The sequence below is a fragment of the Macaca fascicularis genome, chromosome 3 (genome assembly GCF_037993035.2).
Source record: "Macaca fascicularis isolate 582-1 chromosome 3, T2T-MFA8v1.1".
In the NCBI taxonomy this organism is placed as follows: Eukaryota; Metazoa; Chordata; class Mammalia; order Primates; family Cercopithecidae; genus Macaca; species Macaca fascicularis.
The window spans coordinates 44,846,749-44,871,365 of record NC_088377.1 but is presented as its reverse complement, the minus strand read 5'-3'; the positions used below and the strand labels follow the sequence as shown (position 1 = coordinate 44,871,365).

At 58.2% G+C, this 24,617-nt stretch overlaps 1 protein-coding gene across 24 annotated transcripts; it reads right to left on the bottom strand.

The window, feature by feature from the left end:
• Positions 1 to 1,859: 1,859 nt before the first annotated feature.
• Positions 1,860 to 24,559, bottom strand: SLC29A4 (solute carrier family 29 member 4). Of its 24 annotated transcripts, XR_006696558.3 has the most exons (13): positions 23,207 to 23,348; positions 18,556 to 18,730; positions 15,985 to 16,116; positions 15,612 to 15,725; positions 15,036 to 15,164; positions 11,195 to 11,269; positions 9,797 to 9,829; positions 8,995 to 9,257; positions 7,099 to 7,237; positions 6,803 to 6,990; positions 5,577 to 5,817; positions 3,778 to 3,869; positions 1,860 to 3,114 (listed from the first exon to the last, which is right to left on the bottom strand). XR_006696558.3 is itself a non-coding variant. In XM_065541625.1 (12 exons), exons 2-12 carry the CDS (start codon positions 18,722 to 18,724, stop codon positions 2,972 to 2,974), a joined length of 1,626 nt encoding a protein of 541 aa, XP_065397697.1. In that variant the 5' UTR covers positions 18,725 to 18,730; positions 24,329 to 24,559; the 3' UTR covers positions 1,860 to 2,971. The 24 variants fall into 24 exon arrangements, 21 of the variants coding, with proteins under 21 accessions (XP_065397697.1, XP_073890471.1, XP_045243776.2 ...); XR_012432183.1 differs by lacking the exon at positions 3,778 to 3,869 and having other exon boundaries at positions 11,195 to 11,264; XR_012432184.1 differs by lacking the exon at positions 3,778 to 3,869 and having other exon boundaries at positions 1,860 to 2,695; positions 11,195 to 11,264.
• Positions 24,560 to 24,617: the final 58 nt, after the last annotated feature.

The window sequence follows — 24,617 nt, the reverse complement described above, 5'->3', positions numbered from 1 at the left end:
AATACAAAAAACTAGCCGGGCAAGGTGGCGGGCGCCTGTGGTCCCAGCTACTCCGGAGGCTGAGGCAGGAGAATGGCGTAAACCCGGGAGGTGGAGCTTGCAGTAAGCTGAGATCTGGCCACTGCACTCCAGCCTGGGCGACAGAGCCAGACTCAGTCTCAAAAAAAAAAAAAAATAAATAAATAAATAAAAACACAAAATTAGCCGGGCACGGTGACACATGCTTGTAGTCCCAGCTACTCGGGATTCTGAGGCAGGAGAATCGCTTGAACCAGGGAGGCAGAGGTTGCAGTGAGCTGAAATCGAGCCACTGCACTCCAGCCTGGGCAACAAAAGTGAAACTCCCCTCTCCCCCACAAAAAAGCAAAGCTGCACATTCCCAGCCATGCCTATCACAACTGAAGAAAATGATACTAATGGTAAGAGTGGCCCCAAGCCCTCACCTAGATGGGGGTGGACAGCCTCTGCACTGGGGCCTAGGGAAGCTATAGGTGAGGGTCTGGCTGCCCAGCGACTGACCTGGTTCGTGTGGGCAGCCTGCAGAGGACAATTGGGGCTTTGCAAAGAGGGTAACCCAGAGAGGGCAGCCAGCTGGCCTCAGGCAAGGGAAGGGCCCGGCGTGGGCTATGGGAAACACTGTGGTGTCACCTGGTGTAGTCTTGGCCCAAGTGGCCGCCCACCTGGACCCCAGGGAGGATGCCTGCCCTGTATCCTGGAGGCTGCAGACCCGGAGCACAGGTGGCCCTTCTGCCCTCCTTTAAGGGACCCACATCAAAACCTGGACCAGCCTCACTGCTTGGGGAAACTAAGGACAGAACAGGCTGGGTACAGTGGCTCACACCTATAATCCTGGCACTCTGGGAGACCGAGGCAGGAGGAACACTTGAGGCCCAGACTTTGCGACCAGTCTGGGCAACAGCAAGATCCCATCTGTACACCAAATAAAAGAATCTAACCAGGCGTGGTGGCATGTGCCCATATTCACAGCTATTTGGGAGGCTGAGGTGGGAGGATCACAGGAGCCCAAGAGGTGGAGGCTGCAGTGAGCTATGATGGCAGCACTGCACTCCAGCCTCGGCGACAGAGCGAGAGCCTGTCTCGCAAAGAAAAAACAAAAATGAGGCACAGGCCGGGTGCAGTGGCTCATGCCTGTAATCCCCCAACACTTTGGGAGGATGAGGCAGGTGGATCACTTGAAGTCCGGAGTTTGAGACCAGCATGGCCAACATGGTGAAACCCCATCTCCACAAGAAAAATTAGCCAGGTATGGTGGCAGGCGCCTATAATCCCAGCTACTTGGGAGGCTGAGGCAGGAGAATTGCTTGAACCTGGGAGGCGGAGGTTGCAGTGAGCCAAGATCGTGCCACTGCACTCCAGCCTAGGCAACAGAGCGAGACTCAGGCTCAAAGAAAAAAAAAAAAGAAAGAAAATCAGGAATGGAACAGTGCAGGATTTCGTCCAAATTGCACAAATCAGTAAAAGGGCTGAGGCTCGAGGCCAGGAGGCTCTGACTTCTAGGATGCAGTGTAGTCCCTGAGGGGTAGGGGACAAATCACGCCCGCTTTGTTTCCCCTTCAAATGGGCTGCATGCAGCCATCCTCCCTGATCCTCATGGAGACTGGGGGGTCAAGGTGAGCGACAAACCACAAGTGCTCCCAGCTGTCACCCCACCACCCAGCCCTGCCCACAAACCAAGCCTACCTGGTATGAGGACACCCTCCTGCTCCCTGATCCACCCCGCCCACCTCGCAGATGGGAAGACTGAGGTCCGGCTTACACGGGGCGACCCGAGTTCCACCGGGATCCCAAGATGGCAGTCCCGGCCCCCGTCCACGCACAAACTCTGCTGGAGGCGGCAGTGCAGCGGTCTGCTTTATCTTTTAATGGCCAGTGCGGTACAGTTAGTGGACAGACGGGTGACGGGACACGGCAGGGTTGAAACGGCAGTCACAGCCAGGGCCAGGGTTCTGTAACGGTGGGCCGTCCTCCCCCTGGAAACGCTGTCTCTGGAAGGACACCCTTAGAATCCCCCGACCTCAGGGTGCCACCCACACGGGCCTGGTGTTCTGGGGGACCCAGGCTGGAGTGCCCCCAGCCCCTCCCTACTTGGTAGGGACCCTTGGGTCTGTCGGGTCCCTTGCTGGATGAGGGTCAAACCTAGGTCAAGCTGACTTCAGCCAGGGTGTGGGGGCCCTACTTCGCAGCCCCCAGACTTACCTCCCCTCTTCTGTCATGGGCCAAGGCGGCAATGGGAGGGCTCCCTAGTCAGGCACAGCCCCCTGGCCTGTGGCATCGCGTGGGTGTGTGGGGAGGTCCTGATGTGCCTGGCTGGCACCACTGCTGTGGTTCCCGAGAGGCTGACGCAGACCGCAGGCGGGTCCCTTCGGACCCAGGGCTCCAACTCCTTCATGGCTAACGCGTTTTGTTTGGGAGAAGCAGTCTCTAAGAATGAGGACAGAAGGGGGAGGCCTGAGGGTGACAAGGTGGGGGGCTGCCTCTCTCCTCTCAGGGCTCCAGGGTTCATGAGGGGTCCTTGGTGGAGGCTGGCCAGGTGGTGCCCCAATCAGTGGCAGCGGGTGATGAGGACTGGGGTGCAGTCACCAGGCACGCACACTCTGGCGGGCGTCTGCTGTCCTGCGTGGGGACACGGTGCGTGTGACCCCACAGAGTGCTGGCTGGGCTGGAGCTGGGGCCGCTGGACACAGATGGAAGGTAGAGGCAGGTATGAGACCAAACACAGAACACAGTGCTGGCCAGAGCCCCAGGTCACAGAAATGTGTCCCGGTCCTCAAAGGACTTTGCAGAACTTCAGGCCAGGATTGGGGATGGCTGGACCCAGAGGGGGTGGCGCTGCTGGCACAGGGAGAGGCTCAGGGCCCCGCAGGCACTGAGGTGGGGACGGGGGAGGGGCCTTCAGGCCTTGGGGCCCCTGGTCAGGCCCTTGGCATCCCTGGCAGTGGGCAGAGCTGGCTCAGAGGCCTGAGAGGATGGAGCCATTGGCGGCGGAGGGGTGCAGGCAGCTGCCGTGGGCGTCGCGGGTGAGGCTGTAGGTGCAGTAGGCCACGGCGGACCCCAGTGTCAGCCCCGACATGTAGGACACGGTCATGGTGTTCCCTGTGGACAACACTGGCCTGAGGGGAGCAGAGCCGGGGCGACCACCTGGTGGCCACGGCTGCTCGGGTGTGAGGTGCGGTGACACCCGCATGAACCGTGCCGCCCCTCCAGGACCCGCTGCCCCATCGCTCTGCATGGGAGCACCCTCTCCGGATCCTGTCCTTCCTCATTCCTCCTCCCCGGGGCCATCTGCTATGCACACCAGGCCTCGCCTGCTTCTCTGGGTCCCCCAAACCCCCATTTTTAAAATTTAAAGACAAGGTCTTGCTCTGTTGCCCCGACTAGAGTGCAGTGGTACAGTCACAGTTTTCTGCAGCCTTGACCTCCTGGGCTCAAGTGATCCCCCAACCTCAGCTTCCCAAATACCTGGGACCACAGGCACATACCACCACGCCTGGCTAATGTAAAAAAAATTTCTGTAGAGACTCAGTCTCACTATACTGCCCAGGCTGGTCCCAAGCGATACTTCTACCTTGGCCTCCAAAACACTGGGATCACAGTCCTGAGCCAGTGTGGCCGGCCCCAACCCTCCCCATTTTAATCTCCAGTCTCAGCCAGGTATGGTGGCTCACGCCTGTAATCCCAGCACTGGGAGGCTGAGGTGGGGGAATCACCCGAGGTTAGGAGTTCGAGACCAACCTGGCCAACATGGTGAAATCTCACCTCTACTAAAAATACAAAAATTAGCCAGATGTGGTGGTGGGCATCCATAATCCCAGCTTCTCAGGAGACTGAGGCACGAGAACTGCTTGAACCTGCGAGACAGAGGTTGCAGTGAGCCGAGATCATGCCACTGCACTCCAGCCTGGGGAACAGAGCAAGACTCCATCTTAAAAAAAAAAAAAAAAAAAAAAAAAAAAAAAAATCTCCAGTCTCCGATCTCCAGCTTCCTCCCTATCAGGGACAATTTGGGATGTCCGATGGGCACCTGGAACGTACCAAATCCCAAACCCAACCCCAACCCCTCCCCGCAAGCCCCCTTCCCATCTCAGCCAGCCTTCTTGCCTTGAACAGTGGACCCCAAACCTGAAGCCCCCTTCCCTCTCACACCCTACCTCTTAACCCATCAGCCGGTCCTGTGGGCTGCCGTTCAAACAAGACCTGGAATCCGGCACCTCCCAGTGCCACGTCGACCTCCTCCAGGTCTGGGCCCCGTCCTCAAGGGCCTGGACTGGTAAAGTAGCTCCTCACTCACCTCCATGCCCATGGCAGCTGGAGGGATGCTTTATCAACCATCAGACCCCATTCCTCTCCTCTCCAGCCCCTGGCCTCAGTGCCCGCAGGACCTTTGCACATGCCATTCCCTCTGCCTGGACGCCTTTCCCTTGCATCCTCACATGGCTGTTTCCCTCGCTACTTCCTCCAGGTCTTTGCTCAAAAGTCACCTCCTGGCCGGGCGCGGTGGCTCAAGCCTGTAATCCCAGCACTTGGGGAGGCCGAGATGGGTGGATCATGAGGTCAGGAGATCAAGACCATCCTGGCTAACACGGTGAAACCCCGTCTCTACTAAAAAATACAAAAAATTAGCCGGGTGTGGTGGCAGGCGCCTGTAGTCCCAGCTACTCAGGAGGCTGAGGCAGGAGAATGGCATGAACCCGGGAGGTGGAGCTTGCAGTGAGCTGAGATCCGGCCACTGCACTCCAGCCTGGGCGACAGAGCGAGACTCCGTCTCCAAAAAAAAAAAAAAAAAGTCACCTCCTCAGTGAGGTCTTCCCAGATTGCTCCATTTACACTGCTGGCTCTTGAGCCTGACTCTCCCCATCCCATCACTGCTGTTTCTCTGCTTTATTTTTCCCCATAGGACTTCCTGCCATTCAACCAGTCACACCAATCTAGGATTTTTTTTTTTTTTTTTCCGAACAGGATCTTGCTCTGTCACCCAGGCTGGAGTGCAGTGGCGTCATCACAGCTGCAATCTCAAACTCCTGGGCTCAAGTGATCCTCCCATCTCAGCCTCCCGAGTAGCTGGGACCATAGGCGCACGCTACCATACCCAGCTAATTTTTAACACTTTTGTAGAGAGGAGAGGCTCTCGCTGTGCTGCCCAGGCTGGTCTTTAACTCCTGGGCTCAAGTGATGCGCCTGCCTTGCCCTTCCCAAGTGTTGGGATTGTAGGTGTGAGCCACTGCGCCCAGCCTGGGCTGCCTCCACATCTGGACAGTCAGTCCCACAGCACGGGGAGTGCCGTTTTGTCGCCACTGTGTCCCCAGTGCCTTGAAAAGCAGTTGGTCCACAGGAGGGGCTCACCAAGTAGTTGTGGGGTACACGAATGAATGAGTGAATGAATGAGTGAATGAATGAAGTGGTTGAGAATGTCTCCACACCTACGGCCTCCCAGACATTGACTGTTCTGAACCTTCAGAACCCAAATGCACCTTCTTGCGGTCTGCCCTGGGTTTCCCCGTGAGGGGGACGTTGCACTGCTGGGAGGACCACCCCCCTCCATGCCCCGTGGGCCTCACCTGCCAGCTCCCGCTGCTTGGGGCTCACTTTGCCCGCCGCCAGGATCATGGGCACGCTGCCGAAGTAGCCGTTGCTGATGCCCATAAGCAGCGAGAAGATGCAGGGCCAGGCGGGGTGGCGCAGGGCGGGCGTGCCGCTGGGGTAGACGCACAGGATGAAGAGAGGGATGAAGACTATGCGCAGGCAGGAGCAGGCCAGCAGGTGGGTGCCCCGCCAGTCCACAGGCAGAGCTGCCAGGATCTGCAGAGAGCCAGGCATGTGGGCGCCCTGTCCCGGCCACCCCCACTCCTCTCACAACCCCCCCAGCCTCCAGCCACGTCCCCATCCCCAAACACTCCTGGGTCTGTCCAGCTCGGCCTGCACCCCTGCCCTTCTCCGGATCGCCCCTCTAAAATCCCCCAAATCCCACTTAAAACTTTTTCCCTTAGAGTCAGGGTATCGGTCTATCCCCCAAGCTGGAGTGCAGTCGCACGATTGTGGCTCACTGCAGGCTCAAACTCCTGGGCTCAAGCAATGCTCCCACCTCAGCCTCCAGAGTAGCTGGGACTACAGGCACATGCCACCACGGCTGGCTAAGTGTTTTGTTTGCTTGCTTGTTTTCTGAGACAGAGTCTCATGCTGTCGCCCAGGCTGGAGTGCAGTGGCATGATATCGGCTCACTGCACCCTCCACCTCCTGGGTTTAAGCGATTCTCCTGCCTCAGCTTCCCGAGTAGCTGGGATTACAGGCACACACCACCATGCCCAGTTAATTTTTGTATTTTCAGTAGACACAGGGTTTCACCATGTTGGCCAGGCTGGTCTGGAACTTCTGGCCTCAAGTAATCTACCCATCTCTGGCCTCCCAAAGTGCTGGGATTACAGGCATGAGCCACTGCACCTAGCCATTTCTTTGAGCCATTTCTGAGGGTCCCTGCCCTCTCTGGATCCCCTCTGGGGCATCCTCCTGTGCTCATCCCCGGAGGACCTGTGACTGTGAGGCGAGAGGGTGAGTGCCACACCTGTCCTCCGAGATGCAGCTGATACTCCGGAGTGCCCCAGTGGGATCAGGCTGGGGCCACCCTCCACAGAACACTGTCTGGCATGGTGCCACTGCATGGCTCTTGCCCTTTCCACCTGGGATCCACATGCATCCTTCACTCAGAACCCTTCCTGAATGGATCAAGGTCTCCCCATCACCTCCACCCTGTGGCATCCCCCGACACTGGGCAGGGCGGGCAGCCCACCTTGCCCACGAAGTCTGACAGGTTGAACACAGCCATGATGAGGATGGGCAGCCACTCGCCCAGGATGCAGTGGCGGATCTCAGACTCGAGGCCAGGGAACAGGCACAGCGTGATGAAGTAGGTCACAGCGATGGAGAGCATGTCGGCCCAGATCACCCGCGCCACCACGTAGCGGTGCAGCAACAGGGCTGGGGGCGGGCGGGGGTCAGAGGCAGTGCCCACAGGGACCCCTGCCTGCCTCCCACCCCCCGCCTGGGTACCAGCGCCAGGGCTGCAGAGGGACCCCCTGCACTCACCTCTGAAGGTGGGCCAGCTGCGCTGGACCCTTGGCCGCGGCACATCAAAGCGCATGTAGGCCCCGCCGCTGCCGGTCACCTCGTGGGCTGGGCTGTCCTTTGGGGACCCGCTGGAGGCCAGGGCCGGGGCTGGGTGCTCCTGGAGGGAGGACAGAGTGGGATGGGGTTTGAGTGGAGGACAGGACAGGAGAGGAATCCAGGCCCAATCAGAAGAGCTGCACTGGGGCTGGTGCTGACATTCAGGTGGTACCTACTGTGTGCAGACACCCCTCTCCCTTGACTTTATCAAGGTCTCTCACTTCACATTTCTGTTTCAGAGAGAGGGTCTTGCTCTGCTGCCCAGGCTGGAGTGCAGTGGTGCAGTCACAGCTCACTGCAGCCTCAACTTCCTGGGCTCAGGCAATCCTCCCACCTCAGCCTCCCAAGTAGCGGGGACTACAGCCATGCGCCATCACCCAGGCCAGTTTTTTTGCTGTTTTCTTTTTTGTAGAGACAGGGTCTTGCTATGTTGCCCAGGCTGATCTCAAACTCTTGGGCTCAAGCGATCCTCCCACCTTAGCCTCCTCTATAGCTGGGATTGCAGCTATAGAGGCCTGGCTCTCACACTTCTGATGCTGCAAATTCCACCTCACCACTCCCATGAACCCTCTACCAGCTTCCGACCAAACCAACCAGAGCATCTTGTCCCCCATGACCCCTTTACTCCTCCTCCAAACACACGGAGCTCCTCCCAGCCTCTGAGCCACTGCACACACTTTTCCCTCTACCCCAACACCTTTCCTGTGGGTCAGGTCTTAGCCCAAAAGTCCCTCGGGGAATGTCCCTGGCCATGAGAGGGATGCACCCCTGCCCCGGCTTGTCCCTTTCCATCCTGGGTCCCTCTCTGGGTGTGGGTGCTCCCCTGGGGATGGTGTTTCTGGCTCACTTCAGTGTCCCCAGCCGAGGGCCCAGGTGACTCACTGGATCAAGGCCTGCATGACCATTCTGGTTCTGGACCCTCAGGAATGAGGACCAACGGCTCCCTCACCCCGCCTCTTCATGGTCTGGCACTCCTGACCTCACCCTGCAGGTGTCCCCAGGACTGTACAACTGCCAGCCCTGAGCCTGGGGGGCTGTGCAGCGCTGCTGCCACCAGAGGGCACCCCAGCCCCCCAAGGACAGCTGCCTGCCCCAGGGATGGTGGGACAGGGCACTTCCTGGCAAGAGCTGTCTGTGCTGGGGACCCCACAGGGGCAGTGTGACAGGGAAGCCCAGCAGAACCAGGGGCCACAGAACAAGCCCCTGGCCCTCCCTCTCTGCCTGTCTATCCTCACCTGGGAGACCACTCCCTTTCCTGGCTGGCTGGTGGTGACTTATATGGGAAACTCTGGGGGCCCTGCTACACCCCCTCAGGGAACCCAGGGTTATCCCTGAGCCCTGATTTCCCTCCTGGTGTCCTGTCTCTAGGGAGGAAGGGTGTGAGCTTCCTAGAGAGTTTGCTGCCACGCTGAGCTTGCAGGAGGAATCTCCAACGTGGGTTGGCACAGCCAGGAGGGCTGAGACCCCCCCCAGAACCAACGTGGGCTGTCCTAGGGATGGAAACTTTAGTGTACGTCATGTGGGGTGTCACTGCGGACAGGAGCCATGCACGCCGCACGCCTCACGCCATGGGATACAGCAGCTGGGCAGAGCCCCAGACCACAGATGCAGGCGGGGTGGGGCCTCAGGCCACGGGATGTGGGGGTGCCACTAAGAACCCACAGCTGAGTCCACAGAATAAAGGGAGCTGGCAGGAAGTGGTCTCCGCCACAGCGGGAGGCCGCAGCCTGGGGTGCAGGGGACGGGCTGGGCCGCGGGTACTTCCCAACCTCGCGGTGGGGACAGAGGAGGGAACAGAGGTGGGCGATGCGCACTTACGAAGTGGACGTCCCCGGCGGCGACGTCGTGGTGCACGCGGTAGCCAGAGCCCTTGCCCAGGCCTGGCCTGCCCCGGCGGCTGTCACGCGGCCGTGTGGTATAGAAGAGCACGAAGCGGCTGCGCCGCACTAACAGGTGCAGCAGGAAGCACAGCAGCTCCAGTGCCACTGACACCAGGAAGAAGATGAGAGTGCTGGCGCGCTCGTCGGGCAGCAGCAGCTTCGTGAGGATGCGGCTCAGAGAGATCATCACGCCCGCCGTGCCTGGAGGGCATACACAGTGGGCCCGGGCCTGATCCGCCCAGCTCCCTGCACCACTCCGCCCCGACCCATCCCCGCCCACACAGACCCCTCCCCACCGGCGCCCCCTTCCACACACAGGCCCCTCCCACCACCGCCGACCCTGCCCTCCACCACCGGCCCTGCCCCCACCCACAGGCCCCACCCACTTCCACCGCCCCGCTCCCACAACCAGACCAGCTCCACCAGCCCCTTCCAGCAATTCCTACAGTAAGCGCCCCAGCTGCTTCCCGACCCCATTCAGCTCCGCCCCCACTCAGCCACGCCCAGCTCCATCCCACCCTCCACCCCCACTCAGCTTGGCCCCACACAGCCCCGCCCCACCTCCCTTCCCAGCCACGCCCCCTGCCGCTCCATCAAGTCCTGAGTCCCGTTTCTCTCCGGCCCCAACTCCGGTTGCCCCCAGCTCCGCCCCAGCCACAAGAGGAGCTGCTCACAGGAGCTGCCCCTCACAGCAGCCCCACCCTGACGCCGCTCACACACCCCCACCGTGGGGCATTTACCCAGTGCCTGCTGCGTGGCTGCACCCTCCTGCTCTGAGGACGCAGTAGGGCCACGATGACACACGGACGCAGGGTGGGAAGAGGATGGATGCAAACAAGATTGTGCGTGATTCAGGCAGGGGGCAGAAAGAAACGGAACAGAGGGCGCGCAGAGGTGGGGGGCAGTTAGAGGACCCCTGTCCCATTGGGGGCCTTTGACGCGGAGGTCTGCAGGACAGGGCCGGGAGTGCAGCCTGGGGACGGGTGTTCCTGGCCGGGGACTGTGAGCTGAGTGCTCATGTTTGAGGCGCTGGAAGCCGCGATTAGGGTCACGAGGCTGGGAGGGAGGGCCTTGGGGTGGGCGGGCTGTGGGTTTTTTCTTAGTGTGGCCATGGGCCACTGCCCAGTGTGAGGCAGGGTGGGTCAGGGCCATGGTGGGCCACCCCGTGAGGGTGGGCAGGGCTCTGAGCGCGTCTTTTCTGCGGGGCCCTTGGCTCCATAAACCACCTGACATCAGTGTGCCGGCACAATTCTGCACCCACTCTGGCTCAGCCCCACCACAAAATCTACCGGCCAAGATGGGAGTCTGGGAGCTCCGGGGCGTCTGGTCTACCTCAGCACCAGGCAGAGGGTTGCAGAACGCCCCCAAGGGGAGAAACGAACCGGGCCCACGTGGGTCTTGATCTGGGCTTCCGCTTCCTGCCTGGGCGGCACTGACCCCGGGCGGTCCAGGCACAGAAGGAAGCTTGGGGACCCTGGGAGGAAGGGGCTTGCACGCACACAGTGTCACTGCCAGGGGCCAGTGCTGCCCCTCTGCAGGGGCTGGAGGCCAGGGGACAGAACTAGGACTTGGAGAAGGGCCGGGTGTCATATAAGGTTCAGGCATGAGCAAGGGGGTGCCATTTGCTGAGAAGGGGCGGGTGTTGAGTGGCAGGGTGGGGGGAGGAGACGTGAGTTTGAGAAGCCCGTGAGACACCCACGTGGGGTGCTGACCAGGGGGTGGCTTGTGTGTCCGTGGCTACAAGGAGAGCATGGTGCTGTAGGCATGGCGTGATGTCCATGACATCACGGCCATGGATGGGGCCCACTCCCTAACACACGCGCACACACAGACTTACAAAACGCACACCCAGCCACATGCTCAGAGACACACAAGCTTCCCCCATCACAAAGGATCACACACCCCAGAAACAGCACACACATGTGTGGGCCCACATGTCCCTCCCATGTGGGAGTCCACCCCTTTTCTACCCCCAGCCAGGCCAGGAAAGATGGTGATCACTGTCCCTAGCTCAGTGTGCCCAGGGATTGTGAGCCTCCCTCCCAGACCGGGGCGCATCATGGGGAGCCCCTGGGAAGAAGCTTCCAGAGCCCAGGGCAGCTCAGCACCCCCTCCCCGGGGGATCTGCAGATACTCACTCTCCCCGGTCATCACCCCTTGTGTGTACCGCTTGGGTAGCATCCCCGTGTATCCGTAGAAGCTGGATTGCTGCACTTGAGAGAGAGAGGGAAAGAGGAAAAATCCGGAGACACCATTATCACCTGTCAACTTGGGTGAAATGCACTAGCTTGAGAGAACTCAAGGGTGCATAAACAGCCGTTAACACCACTAATGGCAGAGAGATTTGACACGCAGCAGTAGGAACACCAACCAGTGTACCCTTGGGGTCAGCCAGGGTCATTGACAAGCTCTGGCGGATGAAACATCAGCAGAAATGACACGTCACTTCTGGGCAAGGCAGTGAAAAGCCTGCATGGACTGAACCTTTCTTTTTCCCATGGGCAGGGACAGGAGAGGCCATGTGTTATGGACTGGGGAGAGGACTGTCTGCCTGAGGCCCTGAGAGACCGTGTGGAGCATAACACCCTTCACCCTCTAGACAGGACAGGCAGCAAGAGTGAGAAGTCAGGCTTGTTCTATGGAGCCACTGAGATTTCTGGGTTAATTTGCTATACAGCAATAACCCCTCTCATCCTAAATAATACAGCCAGAAATCGATCAGGATCTAGGGAAAATAGAAGTGTACAGGCCCCTACGTTGGAGTCTAGCAAATCCATGACTGGAAGTAGCCTTGGGGGCAGTCTTTGTCTAACTAAAATCTTCTGGTCAAGGCTGGGCACTGTGGCTCACCCCTGTAATCCCAGTGCTTTGGGAGGCTAAGAAGGGAGGATCGCTTGAGTCTAGGAGTTCAAGACCAGTGTGGGCTACAAAGTGAGATCTTGTTTTTATGATTTTTTTTTTTTTTTCAGATAGAGTCTCGCTCTGTCGCCCAGATTGGAGTACAGTGGCACTATCTCGGTTCACTGCAACCTCTGCCTCCTGGGTTCACGTGATTCTCCTGCCTCAGCCTCCTGAGTAGCTAGGACTACAGGCGCCCGCCACCACAGCTAATTTTTTGTATTTTTAGTAGAGACAGGGTTTCACTATGTTGGCCAGACTGGTCTTGAACTCCTGACCTTGTGATCTGCTCGCCTCAGCCTCCCAAAATCCTGGGATTACAGGCAAGAGCCACCATGCCTGGTGACAAAAAATTTTTTAAAAATTAGCTGGGTGTGGTGGCCTGTGCCTGTAATCCCAGCTACGTGGCGGGGGCCTGGGCTCTCCATTGAGCCCAGGAGGTCGAGGCTGCAGTGAATCATGATCCCACCACTGCACTCCAGCCTGGGCAACAGAGTGAGACCCTGCCTCTAAAAAAAATAAAATCAAGTCACAGCATTTTTTTGTTTTTTAACAAAACAGAACAGTAGCATTGGGAGTATTATTTCATGAAGGCTTGATGTCATTTATAAATACACACGCGTGTTTACAGGGCCATAATACAAAATGTATTTCTTTCTTCCTGAAAGTCATGGTCAAAAAGAGTTTGAAAGTCTACCAAGCTGGCTAGGCACAGTGGCTCACGCCTGTAATCCTAGCAGTTTGGGAGGCTGAGGTGGGCAGATCACAAGGTCAGGAGTTCAAGACCAGCCTGGCCAATATGGTGAAACCCCATCTCTACTAAAAATACAAAAAGTAGCCAGGCGTGGTGGCGGGCGCCTGTAGTCCCGGCTACTCAGGAGGCTGAGGCAGAAGAATCCCTTGAACCCGGGAGGTGGAGGTTGCAGTGAGCTGAGATTGCGCCACTGCACTCCAGCCTGGGCGACAGAGAAAGACTCCATTTCTAAAAAAGAAAGAAAAAAAAGAAAGTCTACAAAGCCTGGCCTGGACCCTTGCAAAATGTCACTGCCATGAAACACAGGGGTGGGTGAGGGACTGTCCTGGATTAAAGGAAAGTTATGAATCTAGAGAGTATGTTGGGTCAGAAAAAAAAAAAAGCTATAAAGAACATTATCCGGGCCAGGCACAGTGGCTCACGCCTGTAATCCTAGCACTTTGGGAGACTGAGGCGGGCGGATCACGAGGTCAGGAGATGGAGACCATCCTGGCTAACACCATGAAACGCCGTCTCTACTAAAAATACAAAAAATTAGCTGGGCGTGGTGGCGGGCGCCTGTAGTCCCAGATACTTGGGAGGCTGAGGCAGGAGAACGGTGTGAACCCAGGAGGTGGAGCTTGCAGTGAGCGGAGATCCACCACCGCACAGGGGGAGACTCTGTCTCAAAAAAACAAACAAACCATTATCAGAATGACTGGAGAAGTTTGAATATGGGTTGTAGCTTAGAAAATGGTATCGCGGCTGGGCGCGGTGGCTCAAGCCTGTAATCCCAGCACTTTGGGAGGCCGAGACCGGGGGATCATGAGGTCAGGAGATCGAGACCATCCTGGCTAACACAGTGAAACCCCGTCTCTACTAAAAAATACAAAAAACTAACCGGGCGTGGTGGCGGGCGCCTGTAGTCCCAGCTACTCAGGAGGCTGAGGCAGGAGAATGGCGTAAACCTGGGAGGCGGAGCTTGCAATGAGCTGAGATCCGGCCACTGCACTCCAGTCTGGGTAACAGAGCGAGACTCCGTCTCAAAAAAAAAAAAAAAAAAAAAAGAAAATGGTATCGCATCAGAGTTAAATTTCCCAATTTTGGCAATTGCAATGTGGTTATAGAAGAAATGTCGGCCGGGCATGGTGGCCCACACCTGTAATTCCCTGCACTTTGGGAAGCTGAGGCAGGCGGATCACCTGCGATCAGGAGTTTGTAACCAGCCTGAGGAACATGGTGAAACCCCGTCTCTACTAAAAATACAAAAATTAGCCTAGCATGGTGGTGCGTGCCTGTAATCCCAGTTACCTGGAAGGCTAAGACAGGAGAATCGCTTGAACCCGGGAGGCGGCGGTTGCAGTGAGCTGAGATCGCGCCACTACACTCCAGCTTGGGCGACAGAGCGAGACTCTGTCTCAAAAAAAAAAAAAAAAAAAAAAAAAGAAAAGAAAAAAGAAAAGAAATGCCTTGACTGGTAGAAAATACACTCTGAAGTATTAGTAATTAGGCAAGAAAGGTGATGACATCTACAACTAACTCTCAAATGGTACAAGGGGAAAGATGTATTTTATATTTATATACTTAGGGAGAAATTTAAGTACAGAGAGAGAGGGGTGGAGGGAGAGGGGGAGAGAGTGCTCGTGTAGGACTTCACTGTATCATTCTTGCAAGCTTTCCTGTAGGTTTGAAACTTTTGCAAAATAAAAAGTAGCTTTCAAAAGTTTGTAAGGCCAGGCAAGATGGCGCGTGCCTGTAATACCAGCACTTTGGAAGACCGAGGTGGGAGGACTGCTTGGGGCTAAGAGTTCAAGACTAGCCTGGGCAATATAGAGAGACCCCTGTCTCTACAAATAATTTTGTAAAATCAGCCAGGCTTGGTGGCATGTGCCTGTGGTCCTAGCTACTCAGGAGGCTGAGGTGGGAGGCTGGCTCACCAGCTTGAGTCCAGGAGGTTGAGGCTGCAGTCATCTATGATCATGCCACTGCACTCCAGCCTGGGTGACAGAGTCAGACCCTACTGAAAGCCATTGCCCAAGAGAAACAGTGACATAGTGACAAAGGCAGAACAGTCCTTGAAGCCCTGTTTATACCAGGGAAACCAGGAGCTGCCTCAGAGTCTCTGTGGCTACATGCTGTGCATACACTGCATACACAGGCTCGTGTGGGTGTGAGCCAGTGTGCCGGGGTGTGCAGGTGTGCATGCTGGCATGCAGGTGGACACACATCTGGCACCCAGCCAGCCCAGCTCCCATCATGTCACATGCCACCAGCAGGAGACCAGGGCTGGGGTGGGACAGGGTCAGAAGTGGGCACTCAGGGCCTCACCCCTGGGCCCCGGTTCCTACCTGTGCAGCCGAAGGCCACGGTGCCCACAGCGGCCAGGTTGATGGCGTAGGCCTGGTCCCGAGAGAAGAGCTGCAGCCACACATCGCAGATGCTGATAAAAAGGAGAGGGCCCAAGGCTAAGAGGTAGCCTGTTGGGGGAGAGGCCAGTGAGGGGAGCGGTGGAGCCAACTGGGTGGGGGTCCCCCTCCTCCTCGCCCCTCCTGCATAGTCAGTCGGAGGCTTTCTCTGCCCTTCTTCTTTAAGGAGGGCCAGGGATGCTTTATAAGTCTAACAGGGGCACCCGGAGGGCTTCCTGGAGGAGGCGCCATTTGAGCCAGGCCTTGAAGCTGGATGACACCATGCGGAGGAATGGGAAAGGAAGAACACACTGGGTGTGGGGAAGAGCTTGGGCGGGGCCCAGGGACATGTGGTGGGGTACAGAGGCCCCACCACGGCCAGACCCCAGGGCAGCCCTAGGAAGTGTGCCCATTTTACAGACGAGGCGAGTGAGGCTCAGGGAAACTGGGCGAGTGGATGACCGGCCAGGCACATGGGAGCCACAACAGGTAGGCATCCCGTGGTGGGGCCCGGCGCACCTGCGGTGATCCTGGTGTGCAGGGTCAGTCTCTCCACCAGGACGTTGTTCAGGAGCACGGCTGCCAGCGCCACCAAGATGTAGGTGAGGCTCATGTCAAACACGATGGAGGTCCCTGTGGAGGGCCAGAGACAGCAGGTGCTGAGGGAGGCCCCACCCTCTGCATTGACCCCTGCCAGATGCAACCTCCCAGAAGGGTCTCGCTGCCCAGAGGGGTGAGTGGCTGCCCTGAGGTCACTCAGCAGCTCACAGTGGAGCCGAGATCCGAATAAAATGGGTCCCTGGGTAGGACTCTCCCACCCGGGGGTTTCTGGGAAGCCCCAGGCCATGATGGAGTATGCTGAGTGGCCGGGCGTGACCGTGGAAGGACCCACCTGGGTACTTGTGATGCAGGTAGTCCACGTCTGTGATGAAGCTGTTGTACGGCAGCAGGAAGCCCACGCCAGCCAGCAGCATTGCAAAGTAGATGGCGTGGTAGCGGTCATCGGGCACCGGCTCCTCCAGTGCTAAAGCCAGAGACACCAGGTGAGACGGGGCACCCTCCATGTATGGCTGCGGCCTCCGCACAGGACGATGGCCATCACCTCGGCCTCCATCACCAAGGCCACTGTCCATCGCTGTGACCCCTGCTCCCCTCTGCTCCAGATACCTCTGTCATCTGACCATTATCAAAAGCCACCAAATACTGTGGCTACGGCTACCACACCCACGCCATCACAGCCACTGAAGCCACCAGCTTGATGGACAGGAAACCAGCTCACGCCTGTAATTCCAGCACTTTGGGAGGCCGAGGTGGGCAGATCACCTGAACTCAGGAGTTCGAGACCAGCCTGGCCAACATGGTGAAACCCCATCTCTACTAAAATAGAAAAAATTAGCTGGGCATGGTGGTGCAAGCCTATAGTCCCAGCTACTCAGGAGCCTGAGGCAGGAGGATAGTTTGACCCCAGGAGGTGGAGGTTGCAGTGAGCCAAGGCTGCGCCACTGCACTCCAGCCTGGGCAACAGCACGAGACTCTGTTTTCAAAAAACAAAACAAAACAAAAATTATAGGATATGGAAGGGGAAGAGTGAGCACCCTCTGCCTGTCCTGCTGGGGAAGGGGTCAGCATGTTTAAGGTTGTACAAGGTTCTTGCATCATGTTCGGTGGCCGTATGACCTTGTCACCGCCTTTGTTTGGAGAGAAGACATGGTTTAGGGAGATGTCTATGGGAGCCACATTGGCGAGGGGGGGACCGTGATGGTTTGTTTATGGTCACCTTGACAGGCTGAAGGACAGTCCCCAGGTTCAAACACTAGCCCTGCTGCTGCTGTGACGGCGTTTTGCAATTCAAGTTCCTTCTCCATCAACTTTCAGTTCATCAAAAGGAAAATGACCCTGGGTGGGTCTGACCTAATCAGGTGAGGCCTTGAGGTCTTCCTGGAGCTCAGAGACTCCAAGAAGCTCTTGTCCGTGGATTCCAGACTGTCCATGACCTTCCTGACTGCCTGCCTGCCTGGCTTAACTAGCTCCCACTTTAGTTAGCCAATTTTTCTTTTTTGTTCAGACAGAGTCTCACCGTCGCTCAGGCTGGAGTGCAGTGGCACGATCTTGGCTCACTACAACCACTGCCTCCTGGGCTCAAGTGATTCTCCTGCCTCAGCCTCTGAAGTAGCTGGGATTACAGGTGTGTGCCACCACACCTGGCTAATTTTTGTAGGTTTTTGTAGAGACGAGGTTTTTGCCAGGTTGTTCAGGCTGGTCTCAAACTCCTGGGCTCAAGCGATCCTCTGGCCTCAGCTTCCCAAAGTGCTGGTATTATAGGCGTGAGCCACCGTGCCCAGCCTTAACCCAGGTTTCTGAGCCTAAAGTACTAGCATAAACAACAGCTCCCTGCAAAAGAACTATAGCTTACAGGGTGCCTCCTGAGTGCCAGGGACAGGCCCAAGCAAGATTCTGTTGATTCTGGTGCAGCCACATTGACACAATACCATCCCCCTTTTCCAGAGGAAGAGACCGAGGGCCAGAGAAGAACAGTGACTTGACCGGAGCTCCTGGTGGGTGAAGGATGGGAGGCAGTCTTGAACCTGAGCCTGTCAGACTCCAAGCCTGTGGGCTGTCCACTCTGCAAGTCTGATCTCAAAGTCAGTTGGCCCAATTCCTCAATGTAGTGAAACTGAGGTTCAGAGAGGTTCAGGCCCTTGCCTAAGGTCACACAGCTGGGCTGAAAACCAGAGCTTTGAACCTCACATCCAATCCTGCTCAGGCACTTTCCTGGCTCCTTTGCAGTGAGGCATAGCTTGCTTTGGCCAACGAGTGTGACCAAAGTGACATGTGTTACTCCAGATAGAAGTTTTATGGATCAGCGCATGAGCCATGGATCCCTTCACCCACCCAGCGAGCACGAAAGCCCATGTTAAGACAGAGCCTCCTGGCCGGGCGCGGTGGCTCAAGCCTGTAATCCCAGCACTTTGGGAGGCCGAGATGGGCGGATCATGAGGTCAGGAGATCGAGACCATCCTGGCTAACCTGGTGAAACCCCGTCTCTACTAAAAAATACAAAAATAACACTAGCTGGGCGTGGTGGTGGGTGCCTATAGTCCCAGCTACTGGGGAGGCTGAGGCAGGAGAATGGCGTAAACCCGGGAGGCGGAGCTTGCAGTGAGCTGAGATCCGGCCACTGCACTCCAGCCTGGGCAACAGAGCGAGACTGTCTCAAAAAAAAAAAAGAGCCTCCTCTGCCAGGGGCTGTTGGCAGGGCCCCAAGTACGGACACACAGCATCAGGGCGGAGACATTGAGACGGTGGGCATGTTTGTTATGCAGCAGATCTAATCCACACTGACAGGCACTGCCTCCAGTCCATGACCACCCATGGCTCCCCAGTACCCCAAGGCTTCACTGGGGGTCACACAGCTCAGTCTGCTTCGGGGCAGGACACGCACCTTGCCCGCACCCCTACTTACTGGAGTCCGTGAAAGCCGGGATGCCCCTGGCCCTAAGGCCCTGGCCCTGAGCCGCCTCTGCCACCTCCTCCAGCTGGTGACTGTCGAAGGTGAAGCTCATCACTATGTCCGGGTCTGGTGTGCCTGCCACGCTGGGCTCCTCAAGGCGCTGGCTCCCGACAGAACCCATGGCAGCCTGTGCTTTGGAGAAAGCAGAGAGAGCAGGGGAGGGAAGAAGAGTGAGATGATACCCCAGCCCCGAAGCCATGAGGCCGGGACTGTATCCCCTGGGGGACTGTCCTTTCTATCCATCCAGAGGACGTTAATTTTAAGCAGATAAGCAATGTCACCTGGTGTCTTTTTTTTTTTTTTCCTAGACAGGGTCTCACTCTGTCACCCAGGTTGGAGTATGGTGGCGCAACCATCACTCCTTTCAGCCTCCACCTCCTGGGCTCAAAGTATCCTCCCGATTCAGCCTCCCAAGTAGCTGGGACCACAGGTTCGAACCACCGTGCCTGGCTAATTTTTAAAAAATTTATTTTGTAGAGATGGGGTCTCACTACATTGCCCAGGCTGGTCTCCAACTCCAACTCCTGCCTTGGCCTCCCAAAATGCAGGGGTTACAGGCGTGAGCCACTGAGCCACTGCACCCAGCCCTCACCGGGTGTGTCTCAAGATGCTCATCCTCATTGCTATCTAGGGAGAAGGGGTCGGAGGGCAGGAGAGCTCAGAGACTGCTGCCTTGGGGAACAACCAAGGTGGCCTGCATGGTGGCAGCGGGCACGGTAAGAAATAGATGGAGTGGAGGAATACTTTGGTGGTGTGATACCAGAACTTGGGGGGCAGTCGGAAACAACAGATGACATGAGTGAGCCTCGTCCGTGCCTGCACTGGGCTGCAGTGTCCTCTGGGAGAAAGGCGCCTTTACCACTCATTTTTCAGCTGAGGAAAGTGAGAGTCCCCTTGATCTCACAGGTAGAAAGTGGGGGAACCCAGACCCCAGCCCAGGTCTGTGTGACACTCTGAGCCACCGTGACCCTTAGTCCTGGGGCCAACCACCTTCATGGCGGAAAGTTCTTTCTGTGGTCTTGCCTCAGTGCTTCTTGCTTCAATTTGGATCTGCCAGCCCTGACCTTCAGAAGGAAAGGAAGGAACTAAGTCATCTGTCATGGAGATGCTTGCACTGTGTGGGCAGCCCTGTGTGTGCCTGGGGCAGGCTAGCTTTTTCCCCTAAAATGATTTTTCTTTTCTTTTCTTTTTTTTGAGATGGAGTCTCACTCTGTTGCCAGGCTGGAGTGCAGTGGCGCGATCTCAGCTCACTGCAACCTCCGTCTCCCGGGTTCCAGCGATTCTCCTGCCTTAGCCTCCTGAGTAGCTGGGACTACAGGCGCCCGCCACCACGCCTGGCTAGTTTTTGTATGTTTAGTAGAGATGGGGTTTCACCATGTTGGCCAGGATGGTCTCAACCTCTTGACTTTGTGATCCGCCCACCTCGGCCTCCCAAAGTGCTGGGATTACAAGCCTGAGCCACCGCGCCTGGCCAATGATTTCTTTTTCTAATAACATGTATTTATTTATCTGAATGCAGAAAGGATTTGTGTTCATCGCAGAGTTTGAGGCTAACAGAGAGGACAGCACAGCACTGAGTGCTGAATGTAGTGCCTCAGTTTCCCCAGTATGTGGGAGAGCCGTGGAAAGGCTGGAAGAAGCTCACCCTGAGGGGTCCCACAAACCCAGAGGAAACTTGATTTGTTTGTTTTTTTGAGACACAGTCTCTTTGTTGCCAAGGCTGGAGTGCAGCGGCACGATCACCACTCACTCCAGCCTCTGCCTCCCAGGCTCAAGTGATCCTCCCACCTTAGCCTCTTAAGTAGCTGGAACAGGTGTGCACCACCAGGCCCGGCTAATTTTTTTTCTTTTTTGTAGAGATGGGGTCTCATTATGTTGCCCATAGTGGTCTTGAACTCCTGGGCTCAAGTGATCCTCCCACCTTGGCCTCCCAAAGATTATAGACATGAGCCACTGCACTCAGCCCACCCTGATTTTATTTGGGGTTGACCCATGTTACCTCTGCCTGCTCTTGTCCCATCTCCTGGGTCTCATTTCCTCCAGCTCCCCTGACTCAGTTTACTCCCTTCCCAGCCTCCAGGCAGGTTTCGATGATCAGGTTACCAAGCACCTCCCTGTGACTCCACGTCCCCCTCTTCTAGCTCACTACAGAGTTTTAACTGGAGCCTGAATGGGGGCCTGGGGCCTCACTGGGGCTTTGAAGCCAGAGACGTCCCATTTCCAGGTTTTGGGGGACTGGGGAGATTCAGCCCCTGACAGCTGGGGACCAACCCAGGTGATGAGTGCCCACTACCAGGGGAGAGGCGGTCCCGGACTTCTGGGGGCTGAGAAGCCTGGCGTATCTCCTCTTCTAGGCTCAAGGCTCTCCTGACTGCCCCTTGTCAGCCCTGGCCCTCCTGCCACATCTGGAGCTGGGGGTGGTGGGGGCGAGCAAGGCTTAGAGCAGAGCTGGGCTTGAACTGGAGTGGCCCTGGGAGGGCTCTGCACACCTGTCCTCCCCTGTGAAGTGGACACAAGCCTGACCTTGAGAGTCGTTGGGAGGTGCCAGAGTCAGCAAAGGCTTAGAGACCCCGGGGCCCTTCTTCGGCCTGCAGGGCCAGGGAAGGGGATGGTATCAGGGTGACAGTCTGTAACAATCAAATACTCCTCCTGCCACCTGCTCAGGATACCAGCCCAGCCCAGGACATCCGAACCCAGAAAGGTCTGGTCTATGTTCAGTAAGGGCCCCCGAGACGCTCCCCGGGACGTGCAGTGCCCCGAACAATCCTGGCCAGAAAGCCGACGTTTCGGCCTTGCCCAGAGGCCACACCACCCAGGAACGCGGACGTGCTTGGCATCCAGCCAGGAGGCGGCTGCTGTCCCCTCTGGCTCAGTCAGTAAAGTGGGCAGCTGCCACCCACACTGCCCGGCTCGGCCAGCCACTGTCCCCATGGTGGAGGGTGTGGGGAACCTGCTGCAGCCGCTCGCCCCCACCTCTCCTGGGCCACAGGCTTCCAACTGTGTCCTTCCCAGCCCCCAGAATCCAAGCCTACTGCCCCCCGGGGAAGGCAGCCCAGGGCCTCCTGCCCTGTCCCCCGTTAATTAAAATTTAACCACATGCACATTGGCCTAACCACCCCAGCGTTTAAGGGGCTTGGCTCTGCTCCTCCACTCTGAGCTGCCGTGACCCCTCGATGCCTGCCCCGGGGGGCCGTTGAGAAGACACAGGTCACTTCTTTGGCCTTGAGGTCATCCCTCAGGTCTCAGTTTCCCCACCTCACAACTCAGTAGAGGAAGGAGAGGCTGAGAGTACGTCACAAACAGGGACTGGGTGGGTGGCTGGTGGGGTAGGCTCGGCTACACACAGTAGGCATTCAACAGTTGCACAAGCTGCCACTTAAAGAACACTGCTATGGGCAAGGCAGGGCTCCCACCCCTTCCCTCTTTTTTTTTTTTTTTTTTTTAATTTCTATTTTTGTAGAGGTGGGGTCTTGTTCTGTTGCCCAAGCTGGTCTTGAACTCCTGGCCTCAGGTGATCCCTCAGTCCCAGCCTCCCAGAACTGAGATTACAGGAATGAGCCACTGCGTCTGGCCAAGGCCTCTCACCATTTTGCAGGGAGGGCGACTGAGGCACATAGAGGTCAAGTCGGGGGTGGGGGGGGTCATGCAGCTCAGACTGGAGCCTGGCCCAGTGACCCCCTCCAGCTCCTCCCATTTCCACGGGGCCTGAAGTGCACAGCAGTCCTGAACGTGGCCCCGGGCAGCTGGAGGCGCTGGGGGTCTGGACCCCAAAACCAGTCTGGCCTCACTCTGGGGCCGCGCTCCTCCGGCCCGCCAGGGAGAACCAGGGGAACCGAATTCCACTTGGAAAGCGGGCCTGGGCTCGCACTCCTGGCTCAACTACCAGTCCTGGTTAGTTGATGCCTGGTACACCCCTGGTCCCCGTTAACCGGGGCTAACGATGTCTCTGTGGCCCTTTCCGCAGCCCAGCGGTCTAAGCTGCTCCAACTCCTCTGGGGGTGGGTTTCAAGCCCCTCCGGCCACCCCCTTCTTGCAGCCCCCCCAGGGACCGATGCATGCAGGGGCCACACGCTGGCCCCTGGACCCACCGCCCTCCCCGGCCTGGGTCCCCGCGCCTTTCTGCCGCTCGCCCCCCGACATCATCAGCCGCAAAGTTGGCTCACAGACCTGCGCCCCCAGGCAAAGGGCAGACCCCCTGAGCCGCCCCGAGGTGACCCCGGAGGCCAGGCCCCGCCTCTCCCAGACGCTTTTTCGAGAACAAGGAAGGGGTCGGCGGGGGCAGGGGGGCGATGGGGTGGCGCGGGAGGGTCCGGGGAGGAACTTCGTGCGGGAGGACCCCCGCGCGGTGATAGGGGAGGCGGTGGCGCCGACACCCTCCATGGCCGGGGCCCAGGGGTCCGGGTCCGCGCTTGTCGCCGGGCGCCGGGGGCTGGGCCGCACAGGACGCGGTAGGGGCTGCCTCGGGTTCCCGGGACAGGGGCGGTCTGGGGAGAGGGGACAGCGCCCGGACGGGCGGGAGGGGGCGGGGGGCCGCGCGCGCCGCAGACAAAGGCTCCGACAGGTCCCCGCCGGCGCCTCCCCGCGTCCCGCGGCCACCGCTTACCTCCGCCCGGCCCGGCCTGGGGTCCTCTGCGCGCCTGCTACGCCGCCAGGCGCCCGACACTGCGCGCCCGCGCCCCGCTCCCCCAGCCTCGGGCCGGGCGCGCCCGGCGTCCTCCGCCGGTCCCCGAGTCCGCCCGGCCCCTGTCCACGAGCGCGGCGACGAGCACAGCCCAGGCCACCACGCCCCGCCTCTGCCCGCCCCCAGCGCTCGGCCCCGCCCCGCCCTCCTCCTCCTTCCTCCTCCTCCTCCCTCAACCCTCTCACTCATCCCTCTTCCCTACCCCTCCCGTCCCCCTTCCTCCCTCTCTTCCCTCCTCCCGTCACCCTTCTCTCCTCCCTCCCCCTCCTCCCATTCCTCCTCTCTTCCCTTCCCATTCCCTCCTCCTCCCTCCCCTTCTCCCTCCTCCCCACTCCTCTCTTCCCCTCTCCCTCCTCCTCCCTCCCCCTCCTCCCCATTCCTCCTCTTACCCTCCCTCTCCCTCCCACCCCTTCTCCCTCCTCTCCATCCTCCCCACTCCTCCTCTCATCCCCTTCCCTTTCTCTCCTCCCTCCCCTCCTCCGTCCCACTCCTCCCCATTTCTCTTCCCTCCCCCTCCCTCTCCATCCTCCCACCCCTCCCCTTCAAAGTCCTCCATTACCCTCCTCCTGCCCTCCTCTCTTCTTCCCTCCTCTCTCCACCCTCCCCCCTTTCTCCTCCCCACTCCTCTTCCTCCCTTCCTCTCTCTTCTCCTCCCTCTCCCTCCCTCCTCCACCTTCCGCATTCTCCTACCCAGTCCTCCCTCTCTCTTCCCTCCTGCCTCCATTCTATCATCCCCACTCCTCCTCTTTTCTCCCCCCCCCCCCTTCCCCTTCCTCTTCCTTCTCTCCTCTCCTCCATCTTCCCCCTCCTCCTCTCTGCTCCCATCTCCTTTCTTCCTTTCTCTCTCCCCCCACCCTTCCATCCAGCTGGGCTGTGCAGGGGCCAGGCCCAGCCTGAGGCTGAAATCAGGATCTCCAACACACTAGGGTGCAGCATAGTGGCCCTGGTAGACCCGGGTGACCTGTGCTGACCCAGCCCACCACCCTCGCTGCCCACCCCTCAGCCTTGGTGCCCAGGCTGCTCCCCCTAAACAGGTCCACTCACCTGGGAGGCTAGCAACGCCGCTGGCAGGTGGGTAGGTTCAGTCACAAGGCCACTGGGTGACCAGATTGAAAGTTTTGAAGGATGAGTAGGAGTTCACGTGCTGGAGAAGGTGCAGAGAGCAAGTCCAGCTAGGAGTGGGGGCTGTGGCCAACCCTCAGTCATGTCCTGCCGTCACTTGGTCCTACCTCCGCCAGCTCCCTTTCTCCTCCCAGCTTGGGATCAGAACTGGCTACATTGCTTCCCATGACTCCCTTCACCTGGGAACCTCTGTGTTTCTCCCAGGTGAATG

What these genes read in the sequence shown, in the direction of transcription:
- SLC29A4 (XM_065541625.1), bottom strand. Translation starts at nt 18,724, where the DNA reads ATGGGTTCTGTCGGGAGCCAGCGCCTTGAGGAGCCCAGCGTGGCAGGC. An exon ending in CCTGCATCACAAGTACCCAG is followed by an intron (nt 15,726 to 15,984) that starts GTGGGTCCTTCC and finishes GGCCCTCCACAG; the next exon opens with GGACCTCCATCGTGTTTGAC. An exon ending in AGCCACGCAGCAGGCACTGG is followed by an intron (nt 9,258 to 9,796) that starts GTAAATGCCCCA and finishes TATGCCCTCCAG; the next exon opens with GCACGGCGGGCGTGATGATC.